General features: G+C 42.4%; 1 protein-coding gene across 1 annotated transcript in view; it reads left to right on the top strand.

The window, feature by feature from the left end:
• The window catches only part of Crb1 (crumbs cell polarity complex component 1), a 118,838-nt gene that overhangs the window by 21,035 nt on the left and 81,649 nt on the right, over positions 1-16,154 (top strand). The window contains 5 exon segments of the mRNA XM_070041432.1: positions 2,502-2,940; positions 3,238-3,430; positions 11,452-11,677; positions 12,377-12,472; positions 12,475-12,571. Of these exon segments, the coding sequence (XP_069897533.1) occupies positions 2,502-2,940; positions 3,238-3,430; positions 11,452-11,677; positions 12,377-12,472; positions 12,475-12,571 (1,051 nt within the window).

Genomic DNA, 16,154 nt, shown 5'->3' with positions numbered 1-16,154 from the left:
CTGAATCTAAGTTTCGTATGAAAACTAGAAACAAAGTTCCCTAGAGACTTTTGCCTGGAAACTAAATGGCCATTAAAACTTGAAACTATCCTGTAAGATTTTTTTTTCAATCTCCTCACTATTAAAATTATTTTATTGTTCACTGAGATCATACACCATGTGCTAGGCATTAATAATGTATTACATTTTGTTTTTTTATAAAGCATTGTGCATGAACATATTCCTTGTACTCTGCTTTTATGTTCTAAGTTGGTTATTTAATTACTTAATTTTAATTAGTTGGTTTTAGTAATCAAGCCAGTTATGGCACATGCCTGTAATCTCGGCAGTGTGGGGCTGAGGCAGAAAGATCATGAGTTGGAGACTCATGAAAATTCCATAAACCGAAGTTCCTTTATACATGGGAAAACTGGAATTTTCTTTGGGGCAGGTAGTCGTCCAGTTGATTAGTGGACAAAGCTGTGGCATCAGTTATAATGTCCACATGTTGGACTGCAGCCCTAAATGGCCCATTAGCATCTAGACACAAGGCCACCAAACTACGTGGCCATGAGGATGTTCTACCATTCGTGCCATGGCTCTACTTCTAGCTTTTTGGTGGTTCATTTTTGGTATGAGTCTCAAAGACTTTTCTTGTCCAGGCTGTCTTTGAAGTAAGTCAGCCTATGATGATGGAAAGTGTTCTTATCTCACTGATTCAGCAATGCTATCAAAATGACAGGAGCACAGGGTGAACAGCCACACTTCCCTTCTTCCCACCCACTCCTGCTCCTCAAGCCCTGTGTTCATTCCCGAGAAGTCCCTCAGGCACTTCTAGGTCTTTCTTCTGCTTTTCACTCACATTAGCAGACAGGCGCAGTGAATGTGGACCAAGTGAGGATTGAGTAGGCTTTCTACACAGCTTGGACAATGTTCTGTGGCTGGGAAAATTAAATTGCCAGATCATAGTATTCCTCAGCACACAAGACTGAGAAACTGAACATGAAAATTCAGCTTGGTGTTAGTGGTTCACGCTGCTCATCCTAGCTACCTAGGAGGCTGACATTGAGGATCATGGTTCATAGCCAGCCTGGGGCAGGAAAGTCTATGAGACCCCTATCTTCAATGAACACCCCCCCCCAACTGGAAGTGGAGCTGTGGCTCGAAGTGGTAGAGCATCAGCCTTAAATAAAAAAGCTCAGACACAGCATGCAGGCCTTGAGTTCAAGCCCCACCACCACCAATCCATCCATCCATCCATCCATCCATCCATCCATCCATCCATAAAATGCTGTGGCCATGAAATGTATGCATTTAAGGAAATTGATATTTGTATCATTGAAGCCAATTAACGTGGAAAGGGGCATGGAATGTTTTTCTGGAGGCCCTTATTCCAATTACATTTTCATAATATATGCCTAGGACAGGGATTAATTGGGCTTTGTAACCCGTTTCCTAGGGACGTCCCATGAGAGAGCGTGAACATCAACCCCCAGCGGGCAGTGAGGGTTAAAGCCGCTTCCTTCCTTCCCCTCACCCCGCTGAGCTGCAGCCCGACCAGGGAAATGAGAAGAAAGAGCCTCAGTCGTCTTTGTTTCTTTTATCAAACTAAAAAAAAAAGTATTCTCCTTAAGTAGCAGTAACGAAGGTTGACCCAACACGTCAGGCTGAGCTCGCTGCATCGATCGCTGTCGCTGCCCATCCCCTCAAATCCCATCTTCTTGGTGCCATCCACTTCTGGTTCTGATTAGCAACTGTATAAAAGTTTTTGACAGATGTGGACTTAAAACATCGTTAGGTGCAGACTGCTGTGCCTTCATTAATGCATGTATTGAGGTGGTAGGCAGGTCAAAAAGAAAGTTCACTTCAACCCATGGGTAGATTACGTCTTGATAGACATATATATTTATTGAATAAGTCTTGATATATATACTCATGTTATTATATATTTCACTTAAGTCTTGATAGCTATATTAATTTTATGTATTCCATTTAAGTCGATACATTTTTAAATTTTATTATATATGGCATTTAAGTCTTGATATATATTCATTCATTTTATTATATATTTCATGTAAGTCTTGATATATATTTATTCATTGTATCATATTTTTAGTATATAATTTACATGTTATATATTTAAGTCGATATGTTAATATATTATATGTGTAATTTAAGTCTTCATATATATCTATTAATATCAATTATAGATATCTACATAGATATTAATAGATGTATATGATAAATATAGATAGATTATAATATATAATAGATATTAATAGCTATACAATAATATATAATAGGTTAATAGATTATCTATAATAGATACAGATATTAATAGATATAGAATAATATATCCTAGATTAATAGATTATCGTATAGATAGATATTACTCTATTAATAGATATGAATAGATATCTATCCAGACTATAGATACGTGTTAATAGATACGGTAGGAGATATTATAAATGTCATTTAAGTCTTGATATACATTGTCTTTGTTTCCCTTTTCTCCCTCAAAGGCTGCTTCTGCAGCGGAAACGGCACCGGCTGCCGCTCCGCGTCCCGCGGCCGCCGCCCGGGGTGGGGCTGCGGCCCGAGCGGCTGCGGGCCCGGCGGGCTGGGCGGCCCGGGCCCCGGCGGGCCGGCCTGCGTCTGCCGGGCCGGGCGCTCGGGGAGGCCGCGCTCGGGTGCGAGGTGGCGGCCGCGGCGGCCGCGTGCGCCTCGGGGCCCTGCCGCCACGCGGTGCCGGGGCGCGGGCGCCGGCTACGCCTGCTTCTGCGTGCCGGGCTTCCAGGGCGGCCGCTGCGAGACGGACGTGGACGAGTGCGCCTGGGGCCTGCGCGCCGCCCGCCGCCCGCCGCCCGCCGCCCGCCGCCCGCCGCCCGCCGCCCGCCGCCCGCCGCCCGCCGCCCGCCGCCCGCCGCCCGCCGCCTCGACCTCCCGGGCTGCTACGCCTGCGTCTGTCTGCGAGGCCGCGCGGGGCCTGCCGTGATCATCACTCCTTGCTACTATTATTAATTATTAATTACTATTGCAATTATTATTACTATTGCTATTATTATTACTATTGCAATTATCATTACTATTATTATTGCAATTATTGTTATTGCTATTATTACTACTATTGCAATTATTATTATTATTATTGCTATTCTTATTGTTATTATTTTAGCTAGCAGTGAGGATTGAGCTGAGCAGGCTTGCTTGGGAAAGTAGTGTATCAACTTAACCCCATCCCCCACTATTTTATTTTAGTCGTTTATTTAGTCGTTTTTCTTCTGAGCCCAGGGATCCTGTGACCTCTCTGCCTCCTGAGCAGCTGGGAGTCCAGAAGAATACCACCACGCCCATCTTCATCTTTGAGATGCGGTCTCTCTACCTTTGCCTGGGCTCATTTCAGACCCGCTCTTCTCCTGTCTCTGACCACCAAGTCGCTGGCATTACACATGTGAGCCACCACTATCACCCCCAGAAACAAGTCCTGGACAGGCATTAATGGCTACTAAACTAAAAGGCTTTCTAGTCTATCAAAAGGTGGCTGAATGCCCTGAACTGTGACCGGTCACTTCTGCAGTTTTCGCTGGAATGCCACATATCTCAACCTTAGATTCAGTTTTTGAAGAATAAACAATATTGGATTATATGTGCATGTGTATTCTGTTGTGTGTATACATGTATGCATGCATGTATTAAAAATTTTAAAGTCTGTATCTGTTGATGGACACATCTAGGTTGTTTCAGATTCCTGTCATTCCTTTTCTTTCTTTTCTTTTCTTTTTTGTACCAGTCCTGGGGCTTGAGCTCAGGTCCTGGCACTGCCCCAGAGATTCTTTCGCTGAAGGCTAGCACTCTACCACTTGAGCCACAGCACCACTTGTGGCTTTTTCTATGTAGTTAATTGTAGATAAGAGTCTCGAGGACTTTCCTACCCAGGCTGGCTTCAAACTGTGATCCTCGAATCTCAGCCTCCTGAGTAGCTAGGATTATAGGGCACTAGAGCCCAACCTTTCATTTCCTTAAAAAAATGTATATTAATTGTTTACAAGAGTTTCTCCCATGGCATTTTACACCTGAATGTGTAAAGCATTAGACTCCCTGGCTTGCTTGCCTCTTGCTCATCTTTACTACAACCTTTCTGTTTTGTGGAAAACTGAATTTTCTTTAAAGATCTGGGAGAATTTGGCAGTGAATCCATTGGGTCTTGGCTTTTCTTCTTGGTGAAACTTTTACTGCCTCCATCTCATGGCTTGTTGTGGATCTGTTTAGTTGGTTTATATCTTCTTGATTCAATTTTAGTATGTCAAGTGCATCTAGAAATGCATCTATTTTTTTCTGGCTTTCTAGTTTTGAAAGTATTTTTTTTTCATGATGTAGCTTTCACTGGTATTTATTGTGTTATCTCGGATTTCATCTCTAACTTTATTTATTTGGAACTTTTCCCTCCTCCTTGTACTTAGATTTCGTGAGCATTTTATCAATCTCATTTATCTCTTCAAAAATCTTTCTGTTTTGCTAATTCTCCATATAGATTTTTAAGTCTCTATTTCGTTGATTTCTGTCCTAACCTTTACAATTTCTTTCCATCTGCTAATTTGGGGTTTCATTAGTTCTATTTCTAGGGGTTTCAGGTACATCGTTAGGCCATTTTTCCTTAAATGTGGATGTTTATAGCAATAAACTTTCCTCTTCATGCTGCCTCTGCTGTGTCCCAAAGATCTTGGCAGGTTTATGTTCTCATTTCCGTCGGCTTCTAGGACCCCATGATTTCCCTCCCATTTCTTCAGGATCATTGTTCACCAATGTGCTGTTCACACTCCAGGTGTTTGAATATTCTCAGTTGTTTCTTTTGATGTTGAGTTCTAGCTTTACCCTGTTATGTTGCGATAGAGTACAGAGTTGTACGTGTAAGCTTTTATGTCTGAAGATATGGTCTAGTTTGGCAAAAGTTCCATAGACTGTTCCATAGAATGTGTAGAGTATAGCTGTGTAGATTTCTGTCTAGTCTACTTTTTGGTCTATAGTGTCATTTAGTTCTGAGGTTTCTTTGGGCTGGTTAACCTATCTGTTGGTGATAAGAAGGTATTGAGGTTATTTACTCTCATTGTCTTGGAGTTGCTATCCTGTTGTTTGCTTGTTTTCTAGTACTGGGGCTGGAACTGAGGGACTCTTGTTCTTGCTTCCTTTTTTTTTTTTTTTTGTCAGTCGTGGGGCTTGAACTCTGGGCCCAGGCATTATCTTCTGCTTAAGGCAACCACTCTACCACTTGAGCCACAGCACCACTTCCTGTTTTCTGGTGGTTTATTGGAGATAAGAGTCTCACAGACTTTCCTGCCCAGGCTGGCTTTGAACTGCTATCCTCAGATCTCAGCCTCTTGAGTAGCTAGGATTACAGACAGGAAACACCAACACCTAGCAATAGGTAGATTTAGCTTTTCCCTCACCCTTTTACTCCAAGCCAATGATTATTTTTGTCAATAAAATACATCTCTTATAGGCAACAAATAGGTCATGATTTTTAATTCAATACATTCCATGTCTTCTTTAACTTGTGAATTAAGACTTCTAATGCTCAATGCTCTTATTGAAAGGTGCACAGCAATTGCTGCTTTTTTTGTTGTTTTGTCCTTTCGTATTCGTCATTTGCTCATAGGCTCATCTGGAGGGATTTATTTTATCCCCTATTTCCACAGTTACATTTAGCTTCCTCTTCTGGGTGTATAGTGCTAGTTAAGTGGTCATAATTTGATTTCATTTTTGTATCTCCTAGAGGATTTCTATTTTTTACGCCCCCAGTTATGAATGGGGGGGTTGATGGGTTTTTGCCTTCTAGTGTTGCAAATGCATCATTCTATGCCTTCCTTGCTTCTGGTAAGAAATCTATTATTCTGGCCAGGCTTACCTTCATTTGTGACTTGGTGCTTCTCTGTTGCAGCTTTCAGAGTTATTTTACACACTACATGCTTTAATCATGGCATGTCTTACAGTGATGCATTTCTTGTTTGGTCTATCAGGTGTCTTAAAAGCCTTCTATAGTTCAATGGCAGTTTCCTGCCAAAGATTTAGGGAAATTTTCTCCTATTAGATCACTGGAGATGTTTTCTATTCCTTTAGCTTACATGTTTTCTCCTTCTTCTAAGCCCATGAGTGTTAAATTTTACCTCTCAATACTATCCCTGAGGTTTTCTATGTTTTTTTTTATCTCTCTTTTCTTCCATCTAATTGTCCTAACCTATCTACCTTATTCTCAAGACCTAATATTCTGCCTCCAGTTTGATTCACTGTACTGGAGAGACTTCACAGAGTTTTAATTATTGAGTGGAATTATTGAGCTTTACATTGCCAGAATTTCAGTTTGGTTCTTTCCTCTGATTTCTGCATCTTTATTAAATTCCTCTATCATGTATTGTTTGCCTTCTAACATTTAGTTGCTTATTTATCTGAGCTTCTGTTTATTAGTATAACTTTTGAATTAATACATCTTTTTATACATGCCCTCTTTCATTTCGTTGATATTTCTTATGATTATGCTTTTGAGTTCTTTTAGTCTTTCTTCCTCTTCACTATCCTTAGTGTTTTTGTTAAGTGTGATTGTTCATCTTTAGAAGTGTCCTGTTGTCTTTTTAAATATATATATATAGAGAGAGAGATACTATATCTATCTAGCTAGCTAGCTAGCTAGCTATCTTGTATTGCTGTATTGGGATTTATACATCTCAGGCAAATTCATTGGTTGGAGATTTTAATCCCCGATAGCCTTAATTTGATGCCTTCACTGTTTAGGAAGGATTTGGTAGTGGGAGGGATGCTGTGAAGTTTCTCCTTTGTGGACTGGGGAAAAACTCAGTTTCTGTGTGCCCACGTGTTCCTGGATACTAGTGCTGGTCCTTCCCGCTTCCTTCCTCCCTCCTCCCTCTCTCCCACTCATGGATGAGAATTAGATTGCATTTCTTGCATTTTCCTGTGTGTGGATGGGGGTTAGTTATTTGTGAGTTCTGAGCAGCTCTGGTTAAAGGTCCGTTTTCCACTTGGCTGCTGCTGCTACCTTAGAAGCTTCCCATCTTTGTGCATTGGAAGCTACTGCTGATTGCAAAGTGCTTTTTAGTATGTGGGTCACTCAAATTTCCACATGTCCCACATGTTCCCCTATTTGTGTACCTTGTGGCAGTGTATAGTCAACTTTTGGGCTGACCCTCAAAGATGAAGGGGGTGAACACTGAGTTCTGTATGGTGTCAGAAAACCGAGGGACTCCTGTTTTCTGCCTGAAGGTCTCCATTCTTTCCGAGCCCACACTCTGTGAGAAGCATGGGTGTGTGTGTCTGTGTGTCTGTCTCCCAGGCTTTGTACTTTCTTGGAATCCTTACATGATGGCCAGCCTGCAAAGCCATGAGATAGCTGACAGCTCCTAAACTTTGAGCACTCTGCCAGCCAGACATTTGGCCTGCACAGATGCTCAGATACATAGCAATGACACCAAGCAGGTTCATTTCTTAAAGCTCATTTTCAATTATTTTTGTCTATTATGTATAGGTTTATATTTGTATATAATAGTGAAAATAGTGAAGTCATTTATGTTTTAAACATCTGTAGTTTTCCAATGTGATCTTTCTCACAGTCAGTCTCTGTCCTCTCCTGCTACCTACATCGCCATTTCTCACTTAGGACATTTTCTCATGAAGATTATCTATTGTACTTTCTCTTTTTGCTTTGCTTTGTCTCTGGTCTTCCTAGAGACATATCAGGGGGAACTCACAGACTTCCATTCTCACCTCTTCTAACCCACCTCCGCTGACCTTTCACCCCTGAGACACCATCCCATGTTAATGCCACTTTCTTAGACCATGAGGAAACTCTGGTATCTCTGTGTGGCACTGGGGTTTGAATGTACCTTACTCTCTCAACTCTTTCATGTTTATTCCTTCACTTTGTCCTTTTTTTGCCAAAGTATGTTAAACAGTCATTATTTAGAAAATACCCTTCTTTAAAATATACATCAAAACTACCGCCGAGTCATCTTCTACTGATACCACATATTCTGGAAAGACTTTTTTTCAAAATAGATATATCCTTGGTTGCTCTGACTTAATATTTGCTCATCTCTTACCTATCCAAAAGCTAGTCTTCAGGCCAGGCGCTGGTGGCTCATGCCTGTAATCCTAGCTACTCAGGAGGCTGCATTCTGAGGATCGAGGTTCAAAGCCAGCCCGGGCAGGAAAGTCCATGAGACTCTTATCTCCAATAAAAACCACTAGAAAACCGGAAGTGGCACTATGGCTCAAGCAGTAGAGCACTCACTTGGACACTCAAGGCTTGGACAGCCTTGAGCTTGGACAGCGCCCAAGCCCAGAGTTCAAGCCCAATGACCAACAACAAAAAAAAGTCTTCAAGATCTGCTATTTGGACATCAAATGTGTTTTCCAAATTCAGTGATCTGCCATGTTCCCAGAGCCTTTGCTGAGGTCTTTCTGGTCTCTAAGTGGTATGCAGCTACTCAAATGCCCTACGTTGGGCATTTACCTTCCAGTTTTCCTGAACTCGCCTTTGAAGTATCGTTTCTCCAGTGGACCGATGCCACACTGTCCTGTGCAGGCATGGGAGCTCCCCATTGTGCAGAGGGTGTCTGGCTTCTCCCTGGCAGCCCTCTGTAGTTTGTCCCGGCCACCAGTCATCTCCACGCACATTTCACCAGTGCTTCGATTCCTCCAAACTAGTCAGTTTTCCACCAACAACTTCCATATTCTGTCCTGTTTTATGGATATCTAAGTTTCTCCACACAACCTCCACCTTGCCCACTAAAATGTTAGTTCCTAAGGACAGAAGTCATGTCCGATATTGGCGTTCAACTAAATGACATTTCTGAGGATCAAGTACATGCCATTCGATTTATAAAACATACGAAAACCTTCTTGCTTTGTGTCAAACTGTCATAGCCATTTTCTTTATTTGGAATTGTAGCAAATTGAATTTCAATGCTTCTTACATTTTTTGAATAGAAATAAGAATTTTTTGTGGAGCTTGTTTGGGACTCCTATTGTTTACAGTGGTTACACTTTTTTACAGATAATATTTTTCAATCCCTGCTGCTATTTCAACTTTTGTGAATGGTAATTAAAAGGAATATATATATATATATATATACATATATGAAATCCAATAAATGTTTTAGCCATTTATAAGACAAAGTCTTTTAATTGCAAAAATATGGCTTAAAATTATTTTGTGGTGATTTACATTTCAACTGCTTCAGAATCCTTCCCATGGTCTGAATTTAAGCATAAAGTGTGTGAAGGGAGTGGTTTCAAATGTGAAATGTCATAAAAATGTCTTGTAAAGGTCCTTTGCTTTGCTCACTGAGGTATAGAGCAGGTAATATTCCTCCCATGCTAGGTTCAATAAAAATCAGAGTTCTTTTCTCACAGTAATAAAGTCCATAGTAAGCTCACTTTTAAAAACAACAACAACAATCACATTTTTCTCTATATGACTCTGCTCTTTCCATTTTCTGAGAAACCAGGATATTTCTTTTACTTCAGCTTTTCAGGTAGCATGTATGAAACTCAATTGCAAGTAGAATTTAAAGGAGAGACTCATAAATCAGTCAAAACTGGGTCTGGCACTAACTAGTTTGGTTTGTTGTGGCACAGAGTTATGCCTGTAAGCCTTTTCATCTCTCTCCACATCAGAGGCAGTCTTGCATTCTGGTAGCTGTGTTTCTCCACTCAGAATACTGAGTAGCAATTACCCAGGGAGATCTGCAACTGAAGTGTTCGTACTCTGCCTTGAGAGGGTCAGATGTAACGAATGGTTCTAATGTAGAATAAGAAAGTTAAGTTCTGAAACTCTTTTGTACTCTACCAGCATTGAAACACAGGGTGGCCTGTTTATTTTGTGGCCGTCTGCGATTACCAGGGTTTGTGGCAGGTTGGGTCAATTAACAGAAATCCCAGAAAGGGCCAGAAGAGGCCAGGGAAAAGCCAAAGTTGAGAAGAAATCAGCATGCGTGCACCTGTGCACTGTGACTCCTCTCGGTGAATCCTGGAAACCGTGTTACAGTGACCTGGCTGCTGTGTACTCCATCCAAATTGAGAGCAATCATAAAGAACTTGGCTTCCAGGTTAAGAAATAATAATAATAAAAAAGCCTCTGCTCCTCTGAGCAGCAAAGCAAGAAAAGGTAATAAATTTTAAAAGACAGAGAGAGGCAGGGGGGAGGAAAGCGCCGAGGCGCGTGGAGAGGGTTCACGCTGCGTGCATCCGCGGCTGTGCACTCCACTGTGTTTGCTGTGTTGTGATTCATGGACTCACAGAAACTTGCTCAGAGTGGGCCAGAGACTCTGCAGCTGTGATCTGCTGTGCATAAGCAAAAAAAAATTCCAACTGCAGTGCCAAGCCGACACCTGCCTGCGCACTTCCTTAGTGAAAAGAATGTCAGTTCTCAGCCTGGGACTGCATTCACCTCGAGTTTATTCAGTGAGTCTTTGTCTCATTGAGGTCTTCCTTCATGTGAACTACAGTAAGCAGTACAGATTTTTTTCCCCCATGAAGCTGCTCAGAATAGCTGTATAGAATAGACACGCCGTTTTTGTTATGTTTTTGTGCTGTTTCTAGGGCTTGAACTCAGGCCCTGGGCACTTTCCTGGGGCTTTTTTGGCTCAAGGTTAATGATCTACCACTTGATCCACCACAGCTCTACTTCTTCAGCATTTATGGTAATTAATTGAAAATAAGAGTCTCGCCCAGACTAGCTTCAAACCACGATCCTTATATCTCAGCCTCCTCCACAACTAGAATTGTAGATGTGATTCACTGCTGCCTGGCAAAGAAAGATTATCTTTTTAGAAAAACTTGACACCTCTAATAAAAAAGAAAGAAAGTATTGAAAATGCAATGGCCATTTCCAACATAACAAACTCACTGTGTTTATCAGTGGCTCTCAAACACTAGCATGAATCAAGGTCATCTACTCTGGATCTGTGATGCTGCTTGGTTGGATGTTTCCTTCCAGAGATTCACCAGTAGTGCTACATTGGGACATGAACCAAGTGGCATGTGCTTTTGTCATGAAGACAGAGTCCTTATGAGTGCAAAGAAACCCAATAAGAGTATCAACTGAATTGGGTGGAATCTGAGATTTAGAATGCAGATTCAAAGCTGGAGTACAATGACTTGTAGCGTGTGGGCTCTGCAGATAATGAGCGAGGTGTTCAGATTGGCTTATCACTGTGGTCTCCTGTGTGGAGGGCTGTGCGCCCACTGAATGAGCAATGAGGGCAGTTGAGGGGCAAGCCCTGCCCAGGCCGATAGCCCTCAATGTGCTCCATCTCCTGCCTCAGATTCTTAGTCTCCATCTCTGCCAAAGGATACCTCCACGGGCACTATCTCCACACGTGTGTCAGAAATTGGAGACACCATGACTAAGAAGCTATGATTTGTTTTATCCATGAATTTGACTTCATGGCTTTTGTTTGAGAGTGGAGCCAGGCTCACAGTAGCTCTGAGAAGTTCCGTTCTGGCGTAGCAACTTGTGGTCCAGGAGAAACGGGAGATATGTCCATAGCTGTGGTTCACCCATTCAGATTTCATCAATCTTCTCCTTCACTCAAGAATACGTGCTCAGTGCCACACAGGGATACCAATGGACAAAGTGACAGGCACCCTCCTGCAGATACAACGGATAAACAGGCCTTTGTCCTACAAGGTAGCGCATGCATTCACATCACAGGGCGCTTGACAGGAGAGGAGGGGCACAGCAGGGGGAGACATGAGCAGTGATTCTTCCGAATCATCCATCTATGGAAAGTAGCTGAGGTTCAGCCTGAGGAATGAGAGCGTGAGGAGGGAACATTATGAGTAAGAGGCCCGTGGATGCTTGAAAGCAGGAGAGACAGGGGTGGCAAGTGCACGGGGCGAGACACCTGCACGGGCCGCGTGCTGGGTACTGAGGATCCCGAGAACAACTCTTCCCAAACCTTGGCAGCAAGCGCCAATGTTGCTGCAATCAGATTTGTTTTACGGAGGAGAGACCGCATTGCTTTAGAAACACAGAGAACAATTGTCGGAAGAAAAACTGTTAGTGGTGGGATCGCAGGACGGGCAGGTTAAGTTATCAAGACTTAGCTTCGAAGTTGGTTTTCTTCCCACCACACTTGATATTCTTTTATCCTTTGAACACCAGCCACTTGGAGAACTAAGTGAACACTTTTCAATGGTAAATGGTGTTGGAATTCCTTTCTATGTTTTCCATCTGGAAAAAAGGGCACAAAAAAATCAAAGTACTAATGACTTTCGGCCTCTTGGAGAATCCCGCAATGTCATTTTAATGCATGATTTACTATTCTGGGTGCGAATGGTCCTCCTTTTGCTAACATTGTTTCTGTGCTGACTTTCTTCCCCCAAGGCATCCACTGTGAGGTGGAAATGGATGGGTGCTGGTCTCAGCCTTCTCTCAATGGAGCAACCTGTCAGGATGTTCTTGGGGCGTACTTCTGTGACTGTGCCCGGGATTTCTAGGTGATCATTGTGAATTCGACCTTGATGAGTGTGCCAGTCAACCATGTCTCCACGGAGGTCAGTATGTGGATGGAGGAAACAGGTATGTCTTCTCCTCCAGTCAGGGGCCTGGCTTAGAGAAACCGAGACCTATTGTTCCTCTCTGGTGAATTTGGAGGTCTTAAATCATCTGCTTCTGACTTGCAGATTATATTGTACTTTACCAGTTGAGAAGTTGTAGCTGCCTTCTTTGAGCCAGGAGCTAGTAGCTCACGCCTGTAATCCTAGCTACTCAGGAGGCTGAGATCTGAGAATCTCGGTTTGAAGCCAGGCCAGCCTGGGCAGGAATGATATTGGAAAGGGGTGTGGGATCACAGCGTTTGCATCCTGGTTTTCCAGATGTTTGGGCACAAGGCGCGTCCCTTTGAGAAAGCAGGACGGTGATAAGTAGCTATGTGACTCTGCTACAAATCAAATTCTACGATAGCTTCTGTAGCTTCAGTGACACACATCTGTAATCTTAGTCACTCAGGAGGCTGAGCTCTGAGGATGCTGGTTTGAAACCAGCCTTGACAAGAAATTCTATGGAATTCTTATCACCAATTAACCACCAAAAAGGCCAAAAGTGGAGGTGTGGCTCAAGTGGTAGAGTGCTAGCCTTGAACAACAAAAAAAAAAAGCTAAAGAATAATGCCTAGGAGCTCAGTTGAAGGGACTGGTATCAGGCAGAGAGTGGAAAAAAAGAGAGAGAAAGAGAGTGAGCAAGCTAAATTATACCTTAATATAATAAATGCAATGATTTTGTGTAATGGTAGGTGAGCTTCCTTATATCAGAAAGGACTTTCCATTAGTTGCTTAAATCACAAGTACCACATGATCAAATACATAACGATTTTAAACATTATCGTACCTGACATTCCTGACTTGGAACCTTGAGCAGCTCATTGCAATAAAGAATCTAAACTTCAGGGAGGTTAGATGAGTTCCACCACTTCATACCATCAATTCTTTACAAAAGGAGGAATACATCTATAAAGGAATAATACAATGTCCTAAGTCTAATAAATAAGGCAAATCTAATTTCAAAGTGAACGAGACTCCAAAGGTGAACAGTGGAAAGACCCCTGTACTTCAGATACACTCGTCAGGATAACAGAATTTTAAATAGAACAATATGGTGGCATGTTTCTTTTGTAAGATGTAAAGCATCACTTTTAGTTGCATCCCATGTTTTGTTTTTTACTTTGAGTCATGCCCAAAGAATGTTCTGGGGTCCCGAGTCTCCATTCCCAGAGATGGGCATTTGGACAGAGACAGAGACAGAGACACAAGCACAGCCATTCCCGCGTGAGACCCCCGGAGGCTCTCTTTTGCACACTCCCCTATCTCCAGAAAGCATCCAAATAGAAGTGACACAAAACTGTTGGTACTGTGGAAAACGGAGACCAAACAATCTGGGAATCTCCTCAATTTTACCAGTCCTGGGGCTTGAACTCAGGCCTCAAGCCCTCATTCAATGTTTTCACTCCTAGCTAGTGCTCTACTACGTCAGCCATTCCTCCACTAATGGGTTTTTTTTTTTTTTTTACCAGATAATGGGAGATAAGAATCTCTAAATTTGGGCTGGGAAGGTGGCTCAGTGGTAGAGTTCTTGTCTTGTATGCATGAAGCCCTGGGTTTGATTCCTCAGCATCACATAAGCCAAAAGAAAAAAGCCAGAAGTGGTGCTGTGGCTCAAGTGGTAGAGCGCTAGCCTTGAGCTGAAGAGCTGAGGGGCAGCGCCCAGGCCCAGAGTTCAGGCCCCACAATCTCTAGATTCATCTGCCCTAGCTGGTTTGGACCTGAAATCCTCCGACAGCTTCCTGAGTAGCTAGGATTACAGGCCTGAGCCACCGACACCCAGCACAAATCTTGCCAACTTGTCTCTCTTGAATGTGCCATGACTAACTTCTCTATTTACTATTATTATATGTATTATAACTACTATTAGTTTTATACTACTGCTTATTATTACCTAAATTGTGAAAAGATTAACCAATGTGACTAGACTTTATTTCCCTACAACAAATGCATATTTGCTATGATACAGATGAGAAAGCAGGTTGGTGAACCAAAGAAACTTTGGAAACAGCATTTCTAATTTTATGAATTCAGCCAGACAGCTTAGCTTGTGGAGCACAGGTCTTTTGTCCCCTGTTGGTTACATATAGTAATGTTTTAGTACTTTTAATTAAACAGATGGAATGGTTAGGTTTCTAACAAGAAATACATGTAAAACTTACTTGTAACATTTGCTATTTTAGTTTCCTTAATAAAATCTCAATATGGTTGATGACAAATGCACACCATCCTGGTGAACAGATGTAGCTGCTTTAATCTGTGTAAGTCTCCACACCTGAAGATTCATTTTATTGAAGCTAATTAAGCTGATCCATTTTTCTCAGTGTTAAATCATGGAAGGGAGCCCACCTAAATTAAATTCTCTTTTTAAATAAAGTCAACAGCTTCCTCTACTAGATTATACTTGGGGATTGTTAGTTATTCTCAGTCAATGGATAATGAGAAATAGCAAGGCTTTCCAGGAGCCGATGGCTCGTGCCTATAATCCTAGCTACTTGGGGGATAGAGATCAGGAGAATCAAGATTTAAGGGCAGCCCAGGCATAAATGTGAGACAATCAATAACTGGTTCATAGCTTTTACCCTAACTATGTGAGACGTGTAAGTAGGCAGATCGCGGTTCAGGCCAGCCTTAACATACACACAAGACCCTATTCAAAATATAACGGAAGCATCAAGAGCCAGGAAGGTACCTGTATAGCAAGCACATGGCCCTGAGTTCAGGAAGAAAGAAAGAAAGAAAGAAAGAAAGAAAGAAAGAAAGAAAGAAAGAAAGAAAGAAAGAAAGAAAGAAAGAAAGAAAGAAAGAAAGAAAGAAAGAAAGAAAGAAAGGAAAGAAGGAAGGAAGGAAGGAAGGAAGGAAGGGAGAGAGAGAGGGGGGGGAGGGAGGGAGGGAGGGAGGGAGGGGAGGGAAGGGAGGGAGGGAAGGGAGGGGGGGAAGGGAGGGAGGGAAGGAAGAAGAAGGAAGGAAGGAAGGAAGGAAGGAAGGAAGGAAGGAAGGGAGAGAGAGAGAGAGAGGGGGAGGGAGGGAGGAAGGGAGGTAGGGAGGGAGGGAAGGGAGGGAAGGGAGGGAGGGAAGGGAGGGAGGGAGGGAAGGAAGAAGAAGGAAGGAAGGAAGGAAGGAATGAAAGAAAGAAGGAAGGAAAAAGAAAGAAGGAAGGAAATGGAAAGACAAAGAAAGAAAGAAAAGAAAAAGAAGGGAGGGAGGGAGGGAATCAGGGAGGGAAGAAGGAAGGAAGGAAGGAAGGAAGGAAGGAAGGAAGGAAGAAGGGAGGAGGGAGGGAGGAAGGGGAAGGAGGGAGGGGAAAGGAAGGAAAAAGGAAGAAAGAGAGAGGGAAACAAACAAGAAAGGAGAAAGAAGAGGAAAGAAAGAAGGAAGTGAAGTGAAGGAAAGGAAAGGAAAGGAAAGGGAAGGAAAGGAAAGGAAAGGAAAGGAGGCAAAGAAAGAAAAAGAAATTAATTGCAAGACTAAAATATTTTTGAGAACCTAAGTCACAGAATTTAATCAAGGCTTTTCCTGAGTTTTTCATAACTTATTGTTTCATTTTTCATCAGGGACCTTATTTG

Source organism: Dipodomys merriami, unplaced genomic scaffold (assembly GCF_024711535.1).
Source record: "Dipodomys merriami isolate MVZ:Mamm:240054 unplaced genomic scaffold, mDipMer1.0.p SCAF_31, whole genome shotgun sequence".
Classification (NCBI taxonomy): domain Eukaryota; kingdom Metazoa; phylum Chordata; class Mammalia; order Rodentia; family Heteromyidae; genus Dipodomys; species Dipodomys merriami.
This window is presented reverse-complemented; position numbering and strand designations above follow the sequence as displayed.